Source organism: Babylonia areolata, chromosome 21, assembly GCF_041734735.1.
Source record: "Babylonia areolata isolate BAREFJ2019XMU chromosome 21, ASM4173473v1, whole genome shotgun sequence".
Classification (NCBI taxonomy): domain Eukaryota; kingdom Metazoa; phylum Mollusca; class Gastropoda; order Neogastropoda; family Buccinidae; genus Babylonia; species Babylonia areolata.
Genome location: NC_134896.1, coordinates 55,344,964 through 55,370,035, shown reverse-complemented (window position 1 = coordinate 55,370,035; position 25,072 = coordinate 55,344,964). Strand labels below are relative to the sequence as shown.

General features: G+C 41.5%; 2 protein-coding genes and 1 long non-coding RNA gene across 5 annotated transcripts in view; 2 read left to right on the top strand and 1 right to left on the bottom strand.

The window, feature by feature from the left end:
- The window catches only part of LOC143295852 (molecular chaperone MKKS-like), an 11,696-nt gene extending 802 nt beyond the window's left edge, over positions 1-10,894 (top strand). Inside the window, exons 2-7 of the mRNA XM_076607505.1 lie at positions 1,296-1,568; positions 4,391-4,601; positions 5,088-6,122; positions 6,876-7,054; positions 7,664-7,774; positions 9,168-10,894. Of these exons, the coding sequence (XP_076463620.1) occupies positions 5,114-6,122; positions 6,876-7,054; positions 7,664-7,774; positions 9,168-9,641 (1,773 nt within the window). The 5' untranslated portion in view covers positions 1,296-1,568; positions 4,391-4,601; positions 5,088-5,113 and the 3' untranslated portion in view covers positions 9,642-10,894. The remainder of the gene's footprint in view (positions 1-1,295; positions 1,569-4,390; positions 4,602-5,087; positions 6,123-6,875; positions 7,055-7,663; positions 7,775-9,167) is intronic.
- Positions 10,505-17,027, bottom strand: LOC143295853 (uncharacterized). 3 transcript variants are annotated; one of them, XR_013057080.1, is made up of 3 exons: positions 16,903-17,027; positions 14,562-14,749; positions 10,505-11,381 (listed from the first exon to the last, which is right to left on the bottom strand). It is a non-coding gene; the product is annotated as an uncharacterized LOC143295853 (long non-coding RNA). The 3 variants fall into 2 exon arrangements; XR_013057082.1 differs by lacking the exon at positions 16,903-17,027 and adding an exon at positions 16,802-16,819.
- Positions 17,028-17,196: 169 nt separating this feature from the next.
- Positions 17,197-24,999, top strand: LOC143295850 (uncharacterized). The gene is made up of 2 exons (XM_076607500.1): positions 17,197-17,365; positions 18,243-24,999. The coding sequence occupies exon 2, from the start codon at positions 18,260-18,262 to the stop codon at positions 18,725-18,727; it is 468 nt and encodes a 155-aa protein (XP_076463615.1). The 5' UTR covers positions 17,197-17,365; positions 18,243-18,259; the 3' UTR covers positions 18,728-24,999.
- The last annotated feature ends 73 nt before the right edge of the window (positions 25,000-25,072 follow it).

Sequence of the window (25,072 nt, the reverse complement as noted above, 5' to 3'; positions counted from 1 at the left end):
GCTATGCGTTAATCTACCTTAAAAACAACAACCAAAAAAGAAAAAAGCTGAATGTAGAGCAGTTGCCTGAGTGAGAAGATTTTGATGCTGGGCAGGGAGAAGATGGGGGATGCATGTCTTCTGTAGTGTCCAGTGTTTTGCCTGTCCATTCCAGGGAGGGTAAAGCCAGTGTCAACCTCCAAATAGTGGAGACTGTGCATGACCATCACAGCAGGGGACATTGATGAGTGTTGCCTTACTCAGAAATAAAAGACCTGGGAGACGGGGGAGGGGGGTATAGGGGGGAGATTACAGTTGAATGAAAAGTAACACAGTCTGGTCTTTGAAACAGTTCAATATTTATACAATGTCAGTGACAGGGGCAAGAACTGAGTGGTTGAAGCGTTGGACTTAAAATCAGCAGGAAAAACAAAGAAAAAAATACATACATAAAAAAAAATTGTTTTAATGGGTGGCACTGTAGTGTAGCGACGCGCTGCCCCTGGGGAGAGCCGCTCGAATTTCACACATAGAAATCTGTTATGATAAAAAAAAAAAAAATACAAATACAAAATCTGATGGTCATGGGTTTGAATCTCGGTAACAGCACCTGGTGGGTAAAGGGTGGAGATTTTTCTGACTTTCCAGGTTAAAGTATATGCAGACCTGCTTGTGCCTGAACCCCTTTGTGTGTATACACTAGCAGAAGATCAAATACACACGTTATAGATCCTGTAATCCATGTCAGTGTTGGGTGGGTTATGGAAACAAGAACATACCCAGCATGCACACCCCTGAAAATGGACTATGGCTGCCAACATGGTGGAGTAAAAACAGTAATATACGTAAAAGCCCACCCTTGTACATGTGATTGAATGTAGGATTTGCAGCCCACGAATGAAGAATACAATGTCAGTTGTGCAAAGTAAAGCGAGTACTTGAGTTGAGCATTCAGCATTCCAGACATTTATTAAGTCTGTTGCAGTATTACAGATAAATAGTTATAAAGTCTTTAAAAAAAAAAATTAAAAAAAAAGTGTCCATGCATATAAACAAATCGGTTTTGTTTTTACGCAGTACTTGTTTGTTGTTCAGCTTGACATGATGTCTGTTTTGAAAGCTTTTTGTGCGTTATGTGTTTAATTCTACTACTTAAAACAGTTTTGTTGGTTTTTGTATCCATATTGGTATAGACTCTGGACATACTGTTAGAAATGTTTACACACCTAGATAATAGAACTAAGGATTTTGTGAGTGCCTTGCTTTGTGGAACTGTAAGATACATGTTTGACAGTTTTCCATCCTCTTGTGTGCAGCATTTTGGTACCCAACACTTCAACAGCCATGAATCCCCTGCTTGCATTCCTGAGACGTAACATTGTCATGGTGGTCACCATCCCCTCTATTGTCGGTCTTCACTATGGCTGGTATCGTCTGCAGTTCAACGAAACCTTTATTCCCAAAGAAGATAAAGTCAAAGTGCTTGGCATAGACGTCAAAGGACTGGGAGAGAAGAAATCTGCCTGATCTGGGGGTGCCACTGACACCACCAGTTATCATTGTCATCTGTTTCATTGTGTGTATATAATGTAAGTGGTGCTTTGAGCAGAGATCAGAATGGAGAACAAATTATATATAATGAGTTAATAATTTGTGAATATTAGAATGATTTTTATGTCGTTATTTTATTATTATTTTTTTTTTAATTCTTTCTTTCTTATTGAAGTCTGTCTTTGCATCCACTTCCCAGTGCTTGTGTGCATTTGATTTCTGATAGAGAGCATGCATGCACAAGGCTGTGTGTGTGTGTGTGTGTTAGTTAAGTACATACATGTGTGTATACATGTTGTTCATGAGGGGATGTGTGTGTGTTCATGCTTAGATTGCAAAAGAATTTGTGTATTTATAACAATGTCTTTATTACACTGCAAGTTAATATACTTTGGTATTTTAGTGTACTGAGTTCCTGAGTCTGTTCAATGTGTTGCAAGATAAAACAAAAAAAATTAAGTCTTAGCTCTATTTAGAACTAGTCTTTTCAGCTAGCTCAAATCAAATAAAAGACCCAAATTGTACATCTTAGAGTGCTCTTGCCTTTGAGACTGCCAGTGAAGCATTTTGCTGGCTAACCATGATGAGTTAGCATACCATCAGTAAAATAGGGGTGGAATGTCATTTCTGAAGTTGTTACAGTAAGCCGATGAGATCCAGGGATATGCTGACAGGCATGATATGAAGAGGTTCTATGATGCCTTAAAAGAAGTCTACGGTCCCACATCCTCAGGATCATCCCCCCTCCTCAGTGCAGATGGGAATACCTTGATCACCGAGAAGGAGAAAATTCTCAAACGCTGGGCTGAGCACTTCAACAGTGTCTTAAATCGCCCTTCCTCCATAAATGATGAAGCCATAGACCGGCTCCCACAAGTCCCCATCAACGAAGCACTGGACGATCCGCCAACACTTCTTGAGACCCAGAAAGCAATCCGTCTGCTATCCAGTGGCAAAGCACCTGGCTCAGACTCCATACCAGCAGAGGTCTACAAGGATGGAGGCACTGTGCTGACTGAGAAGCTCCATCAGCTGTACTCACTCATGTGGAAAGAAGAGACGATCCCCCAGGATTTCAAAGATGCATCTATCATTCACCTGTACAAGCGAAAGGGGAACCGGCAAGCCTGTGATAACCATCGGGGCATTTCCTTGCTCTCTATCGCAGGCAAGATACTTGCCAGGATCTTACTAAACCGCCTCACAGCACACCTTGACCAAGGTCATTTGCCTGAGAGCCAATGTGGATTCCGGAAAGAGCGCGGAACCACCGACATGGTGTTTGCTGCAAGGCAGCTGCAAGAGAAATGTCAGGAGCAAAATGCTGCTCTGTTCTCCACCTATGTTGACCTCACTAAAGCCTTCGACACCGTGAGTAGAGAGGGACTGTGGAAGATCATGGCCAAGTATGGATGCCCTCGGAAATTTATTTCCTTGGTCAGCCAATTCCATGAAGGCATGCAGGCTCGAGTCCAGGACAATGGTGAAACATCTGCTGCTTTTCCTGTCACAAATGGTGTCAAGCAAGGCTGCGTCCTGGCTCCAACACTTTTCAGCCTCATGTTCTCTGCAATGCTTACTGATGCCTTCAGAGATGGCGATGTTGGAATTGGCCTAAAGTACCGAACAGATGGCAAGCTGTTTAACCTCAGAAGGCTTCAAGCAAAAACGAAGGTCATGACAGACATCATCAGAGACTTTTTGTTTGCTGATGATTGTGCCCTCAACGCTGGATCTGAAGCTGACATGCAACTCAGCGTGGACAAATTTGCCACTGCCAGCAGGAACTTTGGCCTTACCATCAGCACGAGGAAAACTGAAGTTCTCTATCAGCCAGCCCCAGGGAAACCCCACGTTGAGCCCAACATCACAGTCAACGGTCAGAGACTCAGTGTGGTGGAGCGGTTCACATACCTTGGCAGCACATTGTCACAAAATGCGACCATTGACGATGAAGTGAACGTCAGGATTGCAAGAGCAAGCGCAACTTTTGGTAGACTCTATGCAAATGTCTGGAACAGAAGAGGCATTGGTCTTGAGACCAAACTAAAGGTGTACAGAGCAGTAGTTCTCCCCACACTACTGTACGCCTGCGAAACTTGGACAGTGTACCAACGACATGCCAAGAAGCTGAACCACTTCCACACAACATGCCTAAGGAAGCTACTGAACATCAAGTGGCAAGACAGGACCCCAGACACGGAGGTGCTTGCAAAAGCCACCCTTCCCAGCATCTTCACCATCCTGATGCAGTCCCAGCTTCGCTGGGCTGGACACGTGGCGCGCATGCCAGACCATCGGCTGCCCAAAAGGCTCTTCTATGGCGAGCTGCAACAAGGGAAGAGATCACACGGAGGTCAGAAGAAGCGCTTCAGAGATACTCTGAAAGTCTCTCTGAAAGCGTTTGATATCAACCCTGACTCCTGGGAGGAATCTGCAGCGGACCGTGACAAATGGCGCGATGCTGTGCACAAAGGTGCCAAGTTGTGCGAGGCCAACAGGACTGCTGCAGCTGTTCAGAAGAGGCAGGCCAGAAAGTCACGGGCAAACAAGCTCCCTGACAATGATATGCCTGTTCTTGTCTGCCCCAACTGTCAGCGAACATTTCGTGCGCAGATTGGACTATTCAGCCATCTGCGCACTCACAGATAGATTCATGAGCATCCCCCCCCCCCCCCACCACCCTCCCCCCATCCCCCAGCTGGATGACAACGATGGTCATCATCGATCTCGATGGACACACACCACAGTATTATAGAAAAATGGTGGTGGAATGTCATTTTGAAGCTGCCAGAGTATTTACTCACTGTACTTCTCAGCCCTGACTTTGATCTTTTTTTTTTGGTCATGTCATTTTCAGTCATCTCATCATGTTGGCCAAGGAGCCCAAACTGGTGTCGGTGTTCCGAAGAGCTGCGGAATGGTCCAGCAAGAACAAGTTTGTCTCCTTGATCATCATCTTCACCTCTGTCTACGTGGCCACCATCCCCATTGTGGAGCCCAAAGTGTCCACGTCCACCGAGAGAGCAGAGAACAGTAAACAGACCAAGTAGAGCATCAGCCGCTTAGAGGTCAGTGAGTTTTAATGTCTGTGCTGTTTGCCGTGAACAGTGAACAGATCAAGTAGAATATCAGTCTGTGATATTACAGACGGGAGACATTGGCTGTACATGTACATATGTATATATATATATATATATATATGTATGTAAGTATATATGGACAGTAGACTAAGGAAAATGAACAGTGCATTTATTACTAATACAAGCCAGTTAACATGATGTTCTGGAATGCCAGGTGGTAGAACAGATTTGCAGTCCACAGAGTGAAAAGTCAGTGGCTGCATTACAAGCAAACTGTTGACTGAGAACAGTTTGCAGTATAGGCACTGAACCTATGCAGCCAGGAACTTTTCAGAGGATGTTCCTATGTCAGTAGTCCAGAGAACATTGAGCAGAGGATCGCCCACATTTCTTGTACTTATGTTATCTTTTGCACATTCATTCTTAGTTTTGTTTCATTTTCACCCATTTGTGTGTGTGTGTGTGTGTGTGCAGGCAATGTAAGCAGCTGTGGTGTAGCCATGGGGTCCCGACAGGAGAGAGGTGTGGAGTCGCAGGTTGTGAGGCAGACCCTGGATGACCCCCAGGTGGTTGCAGCCCTGCACGCGTTGAGCCAGGTGGTGGACAGGGCGCGGGGACCCCATGGCCAGATCCAGCCCCTGCACAACAATGTGGGCGGGCCGGTCACCATGACGACGTGTAGCAGCCGCTTGCTCTCTGCCCTGTCCTTGTCTCGTCCCTGCCTTCGTCTCATCGAGAGTGCTGTCCAAGGTCACTTAAAGACTCATCATGATGGGGGTCTTCTCACCACATCCTTGTGCCTTCATCTTGTGCTGAACGCTGTGAAGCTGGAGAGTGTTGGAAGAGTGTGCGTGAGAGAGGTGTACGGCGAGTTTCTTGACTTGGTGGGTGAATATCTGAATGCTGAGAACTGTCCAATCGTCGTGACTGTGGACACATCAAACCTGAAGGTGATGATGGGATATGTGCAGAACATCATCTCCCCGAAGCCAGTCTGCAGCTTGAGACCGGCATCAGCCAGTCACATTTCACGGCTCCTCCTGAAAGCTTTCCTGATATCCGTGCCTGACACCGCTCAGTCTTTCTTTTCGGACCGCGTGTACATGCTGCAGAGTGACAGAACAGACCTCCTGTCCTCCCAGGTGTTTGAGGGTCTTCTGCTGGAGTGGCCGGAGATGTGCGCCCAACTTGGGCCCCAAGAACTCGCACTTCCCCGCGGTGCTTCCCACGGGGTGAAGGTGGTGCTGGTGAACGTGTCCATGTCGGGGGATGCCGAGGAAATCCTGACCAATCAGATGGAGGCGCAGCATCATGTCATCCAGTTGGCAGCCGACCATGTCATGACCAGGATGCTGGTCTTTTGTGACTGGTTGGTGGAGCTGGGGGTGGGGGTGTTGCTCTGTCAGAAGGTGGTGCACCCCAAGGTGAAGGCCTACCTGAGGCAGCGAGGGGTGCTGTTTGTGGAGCGTCTGGGTCTGCAGCCTGTGAGCTACATCCAGGACCTGACAGGTGGGTGGTGGTCAGGGTGCTGGTGTTTCAGGGCTCCTGATCAGTTCAAAATCTTGGGGGTCGCATGGACTCTTCACCATAATTCTATGGGGTCCCAAAGATGAACTGGGTGTGACTGTTTGGGGGATTCAGAAATTATTCCATTGGAGTAAAACCACTAAAACGGTGCAGAGAATGGGGCAGCAGTAAATGAAAAATGAAAATAAAAATGCTTCCGGTAACACAAGGGAGGTAACAACCAAGGGAGGCTATTTGCCGCAGCTTCTTTCAATTTCTCTGCATTGCGGACTAGTAGTTTGGACAGGACAGGAATCCAGACCCCTGCCGGAGTCTGCACCAGTGGGTCACGGTCAAGTATGTGCAATTAAAACCGGTATTATATGCAAGTCTTGAAATGTTGAAAGGTTTGCCCCTCTGTTTCATTGAGCACTATTAGTTATGTTGCCATTTGTTGACTGTTGGTTGAGTTTTAGTTCTGTTTCGATATTTGTTCACATTGTTGAGGGTGGCACTGACTGATGTTTGTAAATTTTACTGAAAAGCTTGCAGCCAGGGGTCGCTCAGAAGAAGTGCGTGTCTTAACATTGAAACATAGTAAAGGGGAGGATAATAACCAAAATCCAGTATGAAAATTTGTATAAATTGTAATAGGGAAATGTCTGTATTAATTGTAATATGGAAATATTCCCTCCTGTACTTGAGAGTAAGATTGCTGGGTGAACTGCAAACACCGTTGGCTGTGTTCTCTCACAGGGGCCAGCGTCATCAGTTCAGTGCTGGTCAGGCCAGGGGACGGCGTGTGTGGGCTGCTGACCGGTGTTGACCATCAGGTCCTGCACGGGAAGAGCTACCTGCACCTGCACAGAGCGGGCAGCTGCGTGTCCACCTTGCTGCTGTGTGCACCTGCCGAGCAACAGGTGGCTGAACTCATGGTGAGGTTATAGCTGGTTTGTGGGGAGTCTGGCCAGTGCAGTTATGTGTGGTATGATGCAGTCTGTGTTCACGTTATTCAGGGATGGGTGTTGAACGAGCCAACTAGTTCAGGAAACTTGTGTGAGAACAAAGTTTGTAACGCTGATAATTAATGTACTTTATGTAGTGATGATTCGGAAGTTTGTGCTTTTTTGTTATGTTCATCTTCTTCTGTGGTCATGGGCTTCACCTTCTAAACACATAGAAGTGGGATTTTTAGTGCAGTACCATTTTTACCCTGCCATATGGGCACACCCAGTCATACTCAGTTTTCAGGGTTGTGCCTGTTCTTGTCCATAATTCACCAAAGGCTGTCAGTGTCTTGGATTGTGGAACATTTGACATGCACCTTTATCATTATTTGATCTTTTGCATGGATACTCAAAGGGGGTCTGGAACTGGTAGATCTGTAAATCTCCAAATCCAGCCATCGCCCACCAGACATCCCAATGATTCTAACACAGGACCCTGTGATTGAAAGTCTAACAATAGTTGAACCACTTGGCTGTTTTGCTGGTCTTTTTTTTTTTTATCCTGTGGAGTAAACTGTGTTGGATTTTTTTTTTCAGTGTGCAGTGAAGTCAGCTATGGCGGGTCTGTGCTCCACATTTCAGCGGCCTCACCTGTTGTGTGGCGGGGGATGCTGGCTGGTCCACCTGGCTTTCTACCTCAGACACCAGGCAAGTCACTGCTTCATTTATCTTCTTCTTCTGCGTTCGTGGGCTGCAACTCCCACGTTCACTCGTATATACGCGAGTGGGCTTTTTACGTGTATGACCGTTTTTACCCCGCCATGTAGGCAGCCATACTCCACTTTCGGGGGTGTGCATGCTGGGTATGTTCTTATTTCCATAACCCACCAAAAGCTGACATGGATTACAGGATCTTTAACGTGCGTATTTGATCTTCTGCTTGCATATACACACGAAGGGGGTTCAGGCACTAGCAGGTCTGCACATATGTTGACCTGGGAGATCGTAAAAATCTCCACCCTTTACCCACCAGGCGCTGTCAACGTGATTCGAACACGGGACCCTCAGATCGAAAGTCCAACGCTTTAACCATTCAGCTATGGCGCCCGTCACTGCTTCATTTATAAATAGGACATGTGAACAAATTCAGGATTCAGGATTTAATTACATATACTTAACCGTGACCCACTAGTGCAGACTCCGGCTGGGGTCTGACATTCTTGTCCTGTGCAAACTTTCTCTGCATAGGCGGATAGTAGTTTGCACAGGACAGGAATGTCAGACCCCTGCCGGAGTCTGCACTAGTGGGTCACGGTAAGTATGTTACCTAAACGTAATTTTAGATAGAAAATTTCCTTTTATGAACAGCCTAGCCAGTTGCATCATTATTCATGAAATATATAAATTGTTTTGATTAGCTGTGTTTGAAAGGGTGGGGTGGGGGTAGGGGGTCGTGACCTCCATGAGGTCAGTTGTTAAAGTTACTTTCTGGACTATTTAGATATATAGTGGTATGTCAGCATATTTACACAACTTTAGCAGAAAATCGTTATGACCACAGTACTATAAGGCATAATCATGGTCTTTTAAGAACAGGATTGATACCCTGTTGCTTTGCTATGTTACAGAATGGTTCATGAAACATTACCTATTTTTACAACAGTTGCTGAACAATATTTCCAGTAGTATGTAGCTTTGTTACATTTTCTTGGCTTGAACAATTTTTCCAAATGTGTGCAAGTTGCATAGTCATGGCTTGAAGAATGTTTCCAACAGTGCAAGTTGCATGTTCATGGTTGAACAATGTTTCCAACATTGTTTAAGTTACATGCTCATGGCTTGAACAATGTTTCCAACAGTGTATTAGTTACATGTTCATGGCCTGAACAATGTTTCCAACAGTGTATAAGTTACATGTTCATGGCCTGAACATTGTTTCCAACAGTGTATTAGTTACATGTTCATGGCCTGAACAATGTTTCCAACAGTGTGTAAGTTACATGCTCATGGCTTGTCACCAGGTGAGTGTAAAGTTACATGCTCATGGCCTGAACAATGTTTCCAACAGTGTACAAGTTACATGCTCATGGCTGGTCACCAGGTGAGGAAGCAGAGCGATGAGCTGTGCACCAAGCTGTCGGTCACCAAGTCTCAGCTCCAGACATCGGCGGGTGCCTTCATTTCCAGTCTGGAAGCGGCAGTGTGCTCACTGCTTGGGACCTCTTTCCAGGCCTGGGTGGATGCCAGACACTGGCACGTGTGGCATGCCCCGCCTGGCGTCGACCTCACCACAGAAAAACAACCCTTTTCCTGCGCCTGTGGGATGCTGAGCAGTGGGGACGTGGACAGGGACAGTTTGCACCTGCTCCAGACAGCGGACACCTGTCAGCCAGGGAGGGATGGTGGAGGGAGTGGGGGCGGCGTCAAGACACGGCGGCTGGAGATTGGGGAGGGGGTGAACTGTGACTGGCTGGTGCTGGACACACAGGACTGTGCGGTGTCTGCCGTCCACACGGCCGTCATGACTGCTGTCACTGTGCTGTCCTTCACCCAGTTCATTCATGACCTCAACTGACAGTGACGCTTCAGTTCACCTGGAGTGTGAAAGGGGATATTGACTGAAGAAAGCTTCATTTATGTTTATCATCATGAAGAAAGCATGTTGGGGTAAATCTGCTTGAGGAAGTTGTTGTGTGTCATCATTACTGTAAAATTGGACGAGTTCATTTGGGTTTACAGTGTGGCTCATAAACAGTGATGGAATGAGGAGTTCCTGAATGGCCTTTTTCTGCCCCAAATTACACTGTTTCATTTGCAGAGGGGTTACCTTGACTCTCAAACTAGGAGGCAAAATTGCACTGGCTCTTAGTGCTGCAGCCTTGTGGGCTAGTTGGCCTTTGGGAACCATCCCAGCGCCAACTGTCCTAAAACCCTCTTGGCCAAGAGAGTGGGGATGTAACTTGGGCAAGACACTCTCCACTACAATCAAATTCTAGCCCAAATAGTCGGAACAGCAGTTGCCTCCTCTGCTGTTCTGATGGTCATAGTCGGACACGACTGACTATCATACCTTGGCAGAATCAGGCATTGGACTTTCGATCCAAAGTTCACCAGTCATCAGATATTGAGGCCGTCTCGATACGCTGAAGCGTCCTTGAGAAAACTGCTTTACTCTTTTTATTCCACCCAGGTGTGAATAAGTATCTGACTTTGGGGAAGGTTAAAACACAGATGGAGGGGATTGGGTCCTGCCTTTTCATGCTAAGCGCAAGGCACTGGATATGAATTTGACATAAAAGGCTATTGGACCTTTATCCTTTTTTTGTGTGTTTTTTGTTTTTCACATATGTGGCTGTGAAAACACAGGTAGGTCCATTGGAAATCTGATTGAGCATGGAAGGTTTGACTGTCTTGTCTGTAGAGATCAAGTGTGTTGACTTCTTTTCTTTCTTTTTTTTAAATGAAAAGACCAGATTTGTTGGCTGATGTTTTTGTCTGAAGAAGCTTATCTTTTTGTATATCAAAGAATTAAGCATAAAATTGTATGATTGTGAGAAATGGTTGATTCAGTTTGATCACTCTTTCAGCTAATGTTTCTGTAATCCCATCGATTTGATTCATTCCAGAGATCATTCATTTGTTTTTGGTGTGGCTTACGAAAAGAAAAATCTAGCACTTTATTGAAGGTACAAAGTGAGTGAAGATTATTAGTTTTTGGCGTGGCTTAAGAATAGAAAAATCTAGTACTTTATGGAAGGAGTTGTACACACCGCCAATGAATTACTTGGGAGGAAGGTTTTGGAATGAATTAAATACATTATTTCTGCACTGTGCTGTGTATGTGTGTGTGAGAGAGAGAGAGAGAGCGAGGCATGCAAAAATGTGCAAGACAAATGGAGGTGAGATTCTCAAGGTGAAAACCAACATAATCCATGGCAGCATACATCACCTCAAGTTCAACATTCAAGCAGTGACAAGTTTTCATTCCACTTTCATTTCCTTTCATGTCAAAGCTACTGATTCATGATCAGTTTAATGTACATCAAAACCACCACCACAGGGCAGCCTAACACTGAACAAGACCATTCTGAACTAATTCACAATAACATCGCAATGGAACTCCTGCTCCCCCACACTACCACACGCTCTCTTTACGGCCGCCAAACAACTGGCTCTTGTTGCGGAATCGGGTCATGTCCTCGTCATGGGCGGCCTGTAGCTTGCGGCCTGCAAGGTAGGCCGTGATGGGCAAGGCCAGCCACAGGAGGTGGGCGAAGTACTGGGGTCTCATCACCAGACGAGGCATCCTGAGGGTCTGCAACATACCAGTCCATCCTCTCCGTCACAAAAAATATGAGCACACAACATTCACACAACCCTCAAGATGGTATGTAAACTTCAATACATGCTTATATTAAATCAATATATATAATGAAATTTTCTATCTAAAATTACGTTTAAATAACATACTTACCGTGATCCAACTAGTGCAGACTCCGGCAGGGGTCTGACATTCCTGCCTGTGCAAACTACTATCTGCCTATGCGGAGAAAACAAAACTACGGCCGATAACCTCCCGGAAGTAGGTAACCTCCCCTTTGTCCCCCTGGCTAGCGCCCTTTTTAATACAGTGTATACACATATAAAATATTTTGTATACAAACTATAACAATACATGCTTGCATGAAACTGATATACTAAATTTTTATAGTATACACACATACATTTTTTTTCTGACTAAATATCACTTTCTTACAAACTACACAAAATGACAAAGAAATACCCTACTCTAAATCTAATAAGAGAATAAAAGTAGTGCAAGAGAAATTTGTTATGGTAACAAATGCTAAAGTCATTTACAAAGATAAAATGCAGTCTCGAAACAGTTCAAACGGTAATTGTGTAAAACTTACAATGTTTATTGTCAAGATCAAATGAATTTTTTTTTATCTTTTGTCAGAAGAAAAGATACAACTAATACACCACCCAAGATCTATCTTTTGCTTCAATGGAAAAAAAGAAAGCCTTTGCCAAGAAATATACCACATCTATCAGTTGATGGTTGGTTTGAGTATATTATATTAACTTTAAGACATGAAATAATGAAAATGGTAGCAATGGTTACAATTGGTATAATCAGCTGTGAACTGTGTGTGTAAGGTTGTGAAAGGTCAATCATCATGGGTCAGTAACAGCCAATCAGTAAAAGCAACACAGTGGTCATTTGAAACAAAAGCAACAGGGGGAAAAAAGGGAACATTTTCAGCAGCAGAGAAACATTTGGAAGCTGAGAGGAATGTTTTCAGTATCACACCATGACCCACAAACAAAAATGACACTTAACTTCTGATCATTCCTTTCCTTTTTCTCAGCTACAGGACAACCTCTAACTGATGCATGCTTCATGTGCAACATGGCGGCATTGAAAGTGAAGTCAGCAGTCGCTAACATTGTAACAGGAACTCCCCACTTGCTGTACACATGGGAATTATGCAGCTCTAAATGATCGCAAAACAGTCTTGATTATTTTATGTGTGTGTCTAACTCTTTTTTTTTTTTTTAGGCAAGCGGAAGAGTGGAAGTACAACCAGGTCTGTAAACAAATGTTTAAAATTAAATGCTTGTACTAGGTAGGTCCGGCCAAATTTTCAAATTTATAGCAGAAGCCTCACATCTGCAAGAATGAAAGATTTGCAATAAAGTAAGAAGCCACACCAAATTTCAAAGCAATATCTCAATTTTTTTTTTTTAGATACACAGTTTTGAATTTTCAAAAAAATTCAGTGATTAATTTTCGCCAGTCCCACAAAATGGCATTTTGGAACCTGTGTAGAATTGCCACTAATGCATTCTCATAGTCAAAACTCTGCATATATAATCCATATAGAATGCTGAAGACATCAGATTTTTTTTTAGTTGGCTGTTAATGTTATTGGCTGAATGCAAGTGTCATAAATTCTGAGGAAAATGCTTATTTTCTGCATGTCCAATCCTGCAGTTTTGATGGTAGCATTACTAAAATGATTGAAACTCAAAAACTATTGCATCTACATAAACATTTAACTTAGATATTTTCAGGTTCAAGAAAGACTGTAGACTTAAAGACAGCAAATGTTAATAATAAATCTTGATAAATGACAGCTTTTGATACGATTATATGAAAAAAATAAGCTTTATTCAAGACAATCGGGGATAATGTTCTCCATTAATGCTAAAAATTATTTTCCTGTCAGATACTTTTCAGGATTTGTGTGTGTGTTTCAAAATTTGTATGTATGCATCACTTTATGTGATTGTTTTCTTGTTTATACATCATTAACTATTAATCAGCACAGCTGATCGTACCAGTTCTAAAATACATACATCCAGCTGAACTAATGCCTGCTCCATATCAGTGCTGAAGTATAAAAAGGTTGAAAGGAAACAACAGTCTTAAATACAGCATCAAATGTAACCCTGGTAGTGTTATTTTGATTAGGTTCTCTCTCTCTCTCTCTGTATACACACACACACACACACCTACACACGTGTGTGTGTGTGCATGCGCGCGTGTGTGTGATGTATACTCTCTCTCTCACTCTGTGTGTGTGTGTGTGTGTGTGTGTGTGTGTGTGTGTGTGTGTGTGTGTGTGTGTGTGTGTGAAATGAAACAGAAGTAAGGAAACAGAGTAAGTATATTGTGCAATCACAAAGTTGAACAAGACCAACTGAACTTCTCACTGAAAAATTTGTCTGCTATTTTGACGGAGTTCTTGGCTGTCTTTCATTGTCGGAAAGAACATTGTTTCACAACAGAAAACTATGATATTAACTAAAATTATAAAACCTATCATTCAAATACTTACTAAAATAAGTAATGTAAAGTTGGTTTCCAACATTTTTTTCAAATCAAGTAAACATATCGACTGGAAACTTTGCCCACGTTAAAGCAGAGAATGTGATCTTTTATTTGATAGGTCTCTAAGTCGATTGGTTGTAAGGAGCAATGTCTGTAACCTATTTTTGTCACCAACCCTCTCAAACCAGAAGCAGACGTCAGCAAACTTGTTTCCCACGCTGTGTTTTGAATAGCGAAGGGTACTCCACTTCAGGTGATCAGTTTCACTCACACTGTCTTACACACAAAAAAAGAAATGCTGGCAGGAATGAACAAAGGTGGTTTGATTTTCTGATGTATCTTTCACTAGTTTCAGCTTGATGTATGCTGTATTGCGCTTGCTAGGGCGAATTGAAAAGTGATAAAAATACAATCCATCAGTCATAGCTACACAGCCTTACATAGTGGCCGGACCTACCTAATTGTACATAGATCTGTATGGAAAATGTGCTGTCAAGTCAGGAATGCAGAACAAGGTTGAGTCTTCACTGTTCACCAACCAGCCTTAACTTAATTAAGCCAGTAACTTAATTAAACTCACATTAACTGGCCTCCACTATATAATTTATGAATTTCTGGATACTGGTGAAGAGATAAAAAAAAAAAGGAGATTATTACCGTCAAGAAGCGTTGTCAGCAGCGGCAGCAGCCAAGGCTTTCTGTTTCTTGAAGCGCTGAGTTCTGTTCCAGTCGAGGAAGATGGAAGTCACCGCAACCACCGGGAAGATGACAGACACGAAGTTCCTTCTGACCACACTCCTGTATTTCTTCCAGCCAGACGCCGGCACCGAATTCACATCCATCCACTGGACACAGGAAATGAAAACACATTCATCATTTTATCAATTTTAGGGCATTTTGGAATATAACAGATCACACAAAATATCACACTTTATTCTGTGATAATTTTTGCTTCCAAGATTGTACTGATAATCTGAAGACACTAGGCAACGTCTGTACCCCTTTTTAAACATGGCAGAAGCACTTTACCTTTATCTCAAAAAAGAGAGGGGAGGAAAGAGAAGAAAAGAATTTTTTCTCTCTGTAGTTGATGACCAAAACAGCACACCTGAAGTCTATGATCTACCCTGGATATAATAAAGATCCACAACTAGCTCCTGTACTAGAACTCGAAGAAAAGGGACCATATCTATAACAGTACAAGACAATTCCCTGCCCCACCCTGGACAACACTCTACACTGGTCCACTCTACACCAGGTTGAGGCAAGCCATGTTTTTTCCCCTTCAACATTACACAGCGAAACAGCTTCGCTGAACAACTTGTCTCTGCTCAGTTGCAAGAGGCTTTTAGGACAGAGCTATAAAAAAATATCATTCTATACAACTAAAGCATTTTTTTCAAACCAGTCTTGACCCTTTTCAGGTAATCTATACTATTAAAGCATTTTTTCAAACCAGTCTTGACCCCTTTCAGGTATTCAGTGATTTATGGTACAGACACAATGTCAGCGAGTCAGTCTGCGGTGGGTCTGTTAAAGATTACACAATGTGAATTATCACTGAAAGCTTGCTAACAACCCGCCTTCTGCTCCACAACCTTTCTCCTGAATTTTTCCTCAATTCACTCTGCCTCCTGTCTGTATCTTGATCTGTGTACTGGGTAGTCAGCAGTTAAAGCTGCAGTTTCTCAAGGACAGAAGGAGGCGTCACTGCCCTCGGATAAATCAATAAACGCTACACCGTATCTGCTAAGCAGATGCCTGACCAGCAGCATAACTCAAAATGCTCAGTCACAGCTTGAGCACATGCATTTGTGTACCTATCAGAGTGGATTTGCTCAACAGAATTTTGCCAGAGGACAACACTCTCGCTGCCATGGGTTCTTTTTTAGTGTGCCAAGTGCATGCTGCATACAGGACCTTGGTTTAACATCTCATCCAAATGACTAGATGCTCAGTTCGATTTTCCAGTCAAAGTTAGGAGAAAGGGTGAGAGCTTGATTGGCACCCATACCTCACGGACTCTGTTTTGGCAGATGAGCACCTTAACCATTCTGCCACCTTCCTCCTATAGTCAGCACCACACAAAATCTGTTTAGTCTAAATCACTCATACATGGGGACACCCACTATTACTATAAGTTATACTAAAGTATAAGTGACTAAAACATTCAAATCAAACCTTTTTTCACATTTTTTACTAACAGGGTTGTTAACATGTGGAACAATCTGCCCTGACACATCATCACTGCAGGAACACTTTCGATTTTCTTAAAAGAATTCATAAACACTGGAAGGATTATGGCTTCCAAATATATTTCTCCACTGAAAGCTAGCCATTAGTGACTGTGCACTCAATTAAACACTAACATAGTGAACAATATTCCTACTGATATGGCAAAAGGCTGAAAAAGCCTAAAAGCCATGATGCTGACATGATAAAATGGGACAGCACTTGTTTGGTATATATATATATATATATATATATATATATATATATATATATACAAACCATCAAAGTTGATGTTGTGTTTATATCATTTAACTATCTAAGTTTTTCCAAGCAACTATTATTAGTGGGAAGAAGAAAGTTTTAATTTTTGTATGAACTATGGTCTTTACTGACTTTAGTGTGTCCACAGTAAACTCCGGTCGTTTTTTCCTTGCCTTTGTCTTCATTCTTAATACCAAACATTACTTACTTTCAGTCTTAGTCCTGTGACATCTAGTATTCTCCTACCTCTAATATGCAACAGAACCTTCAACAATTTTGGGAAAAGACGGTAGTCGTAGCTAAGACTCGACAAAAAGTAAGTCCGAAGCGGACAGGCTGTGCAACTGGAGCGTGTTCTCTCAGTAATTTGTTTGACAACTGGTTTAAGTTCATTAAATGCTTACACAGTTATTGTAAAGTCCTTTGTTGCGTTATCAAACCAACACGGTAGGCCTGTTTTGTCTGAAAAACTGGAAATTTAACAGAAAACTCAAAAGTTACTTGCCTTGCAAGGTCACACCATTCGGGTAAGGGGATTAACTCTTTTTCAATGTCGTGACCTTATTTCATATTCCACCTCAAATATTCCTCTGGGCAATTTCTAATATTAATATATACAAAAAAATTCTTCCGATGCAATCCAAATCTAAATTGTGCTCCAATAATGCTGAAAAATGAAGTGATGTGCAAACGACACTAGCGTCTTCTATTCACAACGAAAATCTTATCATTTACCGCGAACGTCCTCGTTTAACATCTGCCTGGAGACCATTTCTACTGTAACACCGTTTCAGTAGAATAAATCGCGAGTAATTCCATTGCCATCATCGCATGTTGTCAAAATTTATTCACCCTTGCGGGTTCACGTTTCATCAAAATTTCTTCGTCACACTGTGAAGCCATTTGTCAACAAGATTTATGATATAAACTCACGTCTTTTCTGTGATCTTGGAACAGAAGGCAAAAAGGTACGCAGTCGATGGCAGCGTGTTGGTCTGTGTTATTCTCACTAGTCGGAAGTGCGCCAAGTGCGATTAAGTAACTCATGGTTAGTTATGAAAGAGAAAACTTTACACAAGCTAAATAATGTTAAACGTTTGACTTTCAAGGGAGAACCTCCTCCCCCTTCCCCGCGCGTTGTATGTTCAGTACTCCCCCTCCCCCTCTTTTTTTTCTACTCCCTTTATCATTTGAGGTAGAAAACCAAGAGACTGGGAAACAGCAGATCAAGTTAGCATGGACGTAAAAGCCCAGTCTATAGTAAGAGTTGCAGGACGAAACACCCCTTCCACACTCACGTCCATAAAACCACACAGAACAAATCAGACAACAAAACATGAAAAGCGATTTTAGGTATTTCCCTGGGGGTTGGTGTTGACAGAAATGGTATGAAAATATGTATATAATATATATATTTAAAAAAAATAATAAATGTGACATGATTGTGGTGACAGTAGAAATTGGGATTAAAATCTAGAAAGAAAGAAAGAAGCATATATATATATATGTATCTGTAGATTAATGTCGCAGAATCCAGATGACTGTCGTTAGTAGCAACATGGGGGGGATTCAGCTGGCCTGCTGGTGGTTGGTGGCCAGCCTTTTAGTTAACAGTTATATATATATATATATATATATATATATGTCTATGTATGTATATATATATATATATTATCATCATCATATGTGCTTTTAGGCTTTATCAGCCTTTTGCTTGATCACTAGGATTTTTTTTATTTTTGATTTTTTTTATAACGTTGCATAAGAGTGCGCTGTTACTAATGTCATGGCTAGCATGTGTGTGTGAATGTTTAATGTGCCTCTATGTGACATATCTGTGTGCAGAACTGACCGTCAGCACGATGAGCAAGGTGATACCAGTGCACGTCAGTGGCTTAGCTCATCTCTGCTTCCTCCCAAACGGCCGCTTCACAGGGCGCGTGGTGGAAGGGGATTCCCAGTTCTCCATAGTGGCCGGACCAGACTACTGCCTGGGTGCCCACGAAGATTCCGAGCACCACAAATGTTGCTATGATGACTCCTGCAAGTTCCGGGATCTCACCGTGATGGATTATGACAACTTTGGAAAGTCCACCCTGGTGCCACGAGTTCTGCAGTCAGGGGGGGACAACTGCAACCTGTCCTCCGCTAATGTGAAGTTCATCACGGATGAGTTGATCACAGGGGAGAAGGCTGACGAGTACATCGACAAGTTCTTCCCCCCAGAATTGAAGGGCAAAGGCTGTCACGTGTGTGTGGGAAACATGAAGATCAGCTTCCCTGAACCACTGGAGGATGCAGCCCCAGAGGATGCAGCCAAGGGCGAGTAACCACACTGAAGAAACGGGGGTCATTACTCTGACAGTAGCTGGCAAGATGTTGGTTTGGGAAGTTTGAGGCAACTGAGCAGGCATTAGATCTGGGGGGAAACACAAGGACATTTTCTGTCCCTTCTTTAACCTGCTTTACACTTGCACCTTAACGATGGTGGGGGAACTATCTGGGTTCCCAACACACACACGTGTTGCATCCTTTTGATGCGTTAGGATCGAAAATCCCCCCTTGCGTAGTCATCTTGTGCCTGGTGCCTGGAGTTCACACGATAAAATTCATTTTTGTGGGTTTCAGTACCTTGATAAATGCCAGAGTTGTGCATTTTCTTATGCTCCCCTTTCCTATTGCCGTTTGCTCTTTTGACAAGACAGAAAAGTAATGTCATCAACAGTGCCGCCACTGTGTGTCTTCTGAACATTGCAGCAGTGATGAAAATAGAATTTACTGTGGTACCTCACAGTATACTCTTTGACCCACTTTAAAAAAAAAAACTTTCCAAAAGGTCAATCCAACATTAATCATCAGTCGTGGTTAAATTTAAAACTAAATGAAATTAGCATGTCCAACCCCCACCTGCCCCCCCCACCCCACCCCCCAACCCCCACAAAAAAAGAAGAAGTGGAGAATGCCAAAGGCTATGAAACAAAGAGATGACTAGAAACCTGTTTGACACCTTTCTTGTGACATGTCTCAATGATCTGCTGTGAAGATAAGAAAACAGTGCACTGCACTCTTTGCAATGATAACAAAAGCGTATTTGTAGTCACTGTGAATGTAACTCCTCTACTGCATCAGAAGAAAAAAATATCAAAATGGTGCATTGGCTCTTGAAGTGACTTAAAGTTCTGACTGAATCCATTCAGATAAAGCAATACTTTGTCCAAATGTGCCGTTAATAGTCTTCAAGCTAATAGAATCAGGGTAAAGAGAAAAAAAACAACCAGAAGCAGATTACTTCTATCATATTTATATATATATACATATACTTCTGACATATTTTTATATATATTCATACAAGCTAAGCTCACTTTGACAAAGCACGACTGGAAGCAAGTGCTCCAAGATAATACAAAGGTGACTTAAATCATCAAGACTGGTCCACAATGATTGCAAATACAGAACAGTGTAAGACCAGCCAGCTAGCAGAGTAAGTACCCTTGACCGAACAGCCAGCAGAGTGAGTACCCTTGACTGAACAGCCAGTAGAGTGAGTACCCTTGATCAAACAGCCAGTAGAGTGAGTACCCTTGATCAAACAGCCAGTAGAGTGAGTACCCTTGACCGAACAGTCAGCAGAGTGAGTACCCTTGACTGAACAGCCAGTAGAGTGAGTACCCTTGATCAAACAGCCAGTAGAGTGAGTACCCTTGACTGAACAGCCAGTAGAGTGAGTACCCTTGATCAAACAGCCAGTAGAGTGAGTACCCTTGATCAAACAGCCAGTAGGGTGTGAGGCCTGAGAAGCCTGCCATCTGTATTGCACCATCTGTCTGCATGCCTGCTTTGTTGTAGAAAGACCAAGAAATGAAAACAACAACAACAAAAAATAACCATGAAAAGCTTGAAGAGTAGGAATAGTTGGCGCTGCCTGTAAGTGTAAATGCTCAGCGAACAGAAATTGCTTGTCGTTACAATGCCTTTCTCTTCCTGCCGATATGCAATATTACTGGCACATTGCTTTTTTTTTTTAAATTGCTTATGATTACAATGCCTTTACCTTTCTAACAGTATGCAGTGTTGCTGTCATGCACTGTTGTTTTACTTGTTATTTCAGTTGTTTTTTGAGGAAATCTGACAAACCTCTTGCATGATAGTGAAGCAGTGTGATTTTGGTTCCAGTTTTAAGTGTGATTCCAAGTGAACGTGCTTTGAAGATCTGTGCTCATGACTTTGCCCTTCAACTTGTTCAAGGCTTTGTACAAGCTGACATGGAACTGTCAGAAATGAGAAATGTTACTGACAGTGTATTCATTTACACACACACACGCATGCACACACACACACTTGTGTATTTATATGTACACACACATCAGTGTATTCCAACCAATCTTAGCTCAGTTTACTCTTCTGGACAGATGCAGACTTTCAATACTGATTGACAGTAATGGGTAACTGGTCACTATAGAATGTGAAATGTTTGTGTAATGTTTATATCATGCCAGGTCTCTTTCATGAGCCCACCTTCTTTTCCCCTTTCTGCTTTAAGTGTTCGTCTCTACAGACAGTGGAACGTTGATGTGCTAATGTATTGTGAAGTGTTCCGTCACTACAGTCAGTGGAACGTTGATGTGCTGATGTATTGTGAAGTGTTCCGTCACTAGTAAGTGGAACGTTGATGTGCTAATGTATTGTGAAGTGTTCCGTCACTACAGTCAGTGGAACGTTGATGTGCTAATGTATTGTGAAGTGTTCCGTCACTACAGTCAGTGGAACGTTGATGTGCTAATGTATTGTGAAGTGTTCCGTCACTACAGTCAGTGGAACGTTGATGTGCTAATGTATTGTGAAGTGTTACGTCACTACAGTCAGTGGAACGTTGATGTGCTAATGTATTGTGAAGTGTTCCGTCACTACAGTCAGTGGAACGTTGATGTGCTAATGTATTGTTGTTACTTTAATTTCATCTATTTACTGTTAATGTTTTTTAAAATTCTAAATTCATAATTACTGATTTGACATTGTTGCTGACTTAGGAAAAAGGCAAACATAATTATGTGCTTTTTACAAAATTTTAGTTGTAGTTAAGGGTTTACCACTGCTTTATTGAAGCTGTTCAGAATGTTACCATGACTGATTTTATGTGGGTTTTGTATCATTTGGATTTATGTTATTATTTTGAATAAGTAATACATGTAATAGGTGCTCTGGTTTCTTACACTATTTATTTGAAACAAACATGTCATTCCTCATATATGGCCATGATTTTGTTGCTCACAGGTGTAATTTATTTTTTTCATAATTTATTAAACTTTTTTGTGCTCTACCTTAGATACGAGCTCAGTTTAAAAAGATACACATACACACAGTTAAAAGATTCGACATGCACATGTCACTTTGTCACACAGATATTCACTGTTGCCAGTCAAAATTATGTGAAAAAGTAATCAACAAAACATAATTTAGAGATATATATTGATATAGCATTCCACAAATGCTTGCAAAAATCTTGCCTTAGACAGATACAAATCTAATCATTACTTAGACATTGATGACTTGTGGGTCGTTTGTACAAACATTCACTGACACATCAAACTGAAATTATCAACCAGACACTTGACTTGTTAATCAGGGAAGCTTCTCAAAGCTTATGGAAGTAAATCAACAATTCTACATAAGCAGCATATTTATTTTCATAGAGACATTCCATGTATTGTCATAATTTTCAGGCAGCTTCTCGTTGTTGCTCACGAAGCTTGTTGAGAAAAGAAAAAAGAAAAGCCCCTGCTTCTGTCATCAAACAGCTGAAGTTATACTGGAATCGTGCTGGAAAAAATCATGTTTATTCACAGAAAATTCAAAAAGTCCAGAAAATATTAAATGATGTGCATCAGAAATTTCCAGTTATCTTTTTTTTTTCATTATATTTTTAATGTCAGTTGGCCATAATAAATTATTTATTAACTGAGTGCTCAAACGTTATAAAGACATTCACTGGCATAAGTTCTTCAAGTTGTTATCACCTTGTTACAGCATGCCCCAGTGTGTGTGTGTGTGAGTGAGAGAGAGAGAACAAATGGTAAAAGAGTGAGTTGGTTTGTTGTTTTTTTGTTGTCAAGATTTTTTTTTTTTTTGTTCACTACAAGGCTGATATTTGATCAATTTGTTAAGAGGTGTAAACGTGTGTGTGTGTGTGTGTGAGAGAGAGAGAGAGAGAGAGAGAGAATTGAGTAATTTTGTTGTCAAACATTACATTTTCCAGTAATTTGAAGCTGTGATCATTTTGTTAAAAGGCACATTGTCTCTGTGGAAGAGAGGGTTTGTTTTTTTCTTCTTTGTATATATATTTTTTTTTTTTTTGGGGGGGGGGGGGGGGTTAAAATTATTTGTTGCAGTAACTAAATAACCAAGCTGAAATTTGTTGTGTTGTGAGTAAATATGACAGTGATCTGCTGTATGCTGTGTTTAAGATGTTTCTTTGTGCTTGTAGGGTAGGAGGGTTGAGAGGGCAGCGTGGAGGATAGAGATGGGAGGAGAAGAACATTGTGTTTGTGTGTGTGTGTGAGAGAGAGAGATGGAGAGAGAGTTTACATTCTGATTTTCATACTCTCCTAAATGACTCAGTTTCATTTAGTTGTGGTTTTTGTTGTTTGTTTGTTTTTTTTTGTGTGTGTGTGTTTTGCACAGTGAATTTCTGTACCTGTGGGTAGACAAAAACCAGTCATGAGTCTTTTTGAAGGCTAGGTGTGAGAAACCAGGAATTGATCAACACACATCCAATCTCTGAGAGGGAAAAAAAAATCTTTCTTTTTGACTCACTTGTGTAAACAAAGTGAGTCTATGTTTTAACCCCGTGTTCGGTTGTCTGTGTGTGTGTGTGTGTGTGTCCGTGGTAAACTTTAACACTGACATTTTCTCTGCAAATACTTTGTCAGTTGACACCAAATTAGGCATAAAAATAGGAAAAATTCAGTTCTTTCCAGTCATCTTGTTTAAAACAATATTGCACCTCTGGGATGGGCACACAAAAAATGAAGCCTAATTATATGCAAACTGCCTTTACTGTTATATTTTTTTGTATTCTCTAAACTTGGCACTTTGATCTGATATTCTGACCCAACAACAAGAGCAGTCCTTATTATCATTTTTTATTCAAACAGGAACTTCTTTTGCTAAGCATGGAAGTTTTATTTATTTTGCAAACGTTTTGGTGCAGATAGTAAAAAAGGGAAATTACTCTGTAATTAATGCTAGGGGACTTAATTCATCTTAAACATTACATTTTGAAATTATACACAATACATAAAAAGCTTGGATTTTTTTTTCTTCAGTGTATCACAAGTGAGTCTTGAAGGCCTTGCCTCTCTTGTTTTCTAATGCTGCAGCTAGTCCCAGCGCTCTTATGTTTATTATGTCTGTGCATTATGGGGGAAAACATGTCATTGTATGATCATTCACTAACTGTAATGCAAGTATTGTGTTTTGAAATGAAACATTAAATGATATTGTTCTTTTGCTTCTGATTCTTTTAACAGGAGAAAAGTGAATAAAAGTGCCATCAACATATTATGAAGCATAATAGTTTTAAATCAAGGTGGACAATTGGACAGTAAACCACCATTTTTTTTTATTGCTACAGTCTACAGGAGGTAAGTTTATTTGTTGTCATATATTAGGGCAGAGTTGGACACAGGTTGTATTTAGATCAGGTTACCATATGAACACAGGGCAGAACATTCAGAATAACTTCTTTTTAACATCAGTTCAGTTAAATACAACTTCCTTAGTACTGATCAAATGTACCACATGATTTTTGTTTTTCTATGTGGATTAAATAAGCGTAGAAAAAAAAAAGAAGCTAAATCACAGGCAGTACCATTCAGAATGTGTTCACTCCTTTTGTGTAATATCGCACTTCACTGTGGTGCGTAACGAAAATGTGTGTTATGTTTTTCCTGCCTGTGCTATTTATGTTGGGAACTGTTAATGTCTTCCCACACTGCAATGTGCCACATTTTGTTTTGATATGCTGAAAATTTATTTACCAGTCACGGTGTTTAATAAATGCTGCAAGCACTTGCTTGATACATGCGTTTTGTTTTCAATGTGTGTGTGTGTGTGTGTGTGTGTGGTTAGTGAAATATAATTCATATCACTCAATTTCTCTTCATTCAGATCAAGAGACTCAAGTGGATATGCATGTGTATGTCCACAAATATACTAGTCAGAATGATTGTGTCTATTTTTATTTCAATGACACATGAATATTGCATTGCACTAAATATCAATTGTTTAGATGGTTGAAAGTAAAAAGAAGAGATTGATAAATGCAACAGAATGTGTCAATAATAACCAGCATTCATGTTGTTTCCATGTCTGCATTCATCAAGGTTTCATGGAGAGACGATGCTGATGACCACAATGACAGAATAATGCTGCAAGCACTTGCTAGATACATATGTTTTGTTTTCACTGCATATGGGCAAGTATGTATGCACACGTGTGTATATATTCAAGCATGTGTATGTGTATGACTATGAGTGAAATAAAGTGTGTCTGAGTGAAGACAGTGGAACAAAAAAGAGGGAATCATAACGATACTAACCAGAGAGGAAAAGGGAGACAGAAAGACGTCAATGGGGATACAAAAGGAGTGGGAAACAGTCCATTAAAATGGGATGACT

Excerpts from the sequence above, each read along its gene's own strand:
- LOC143295850 (XM_076607500.1), top strand. The coding sequence starts at position 18,260 with ATGAGCAAGGTGATACCAGTGCACGTCAGTGGCTTAGCTCATCTCTGC.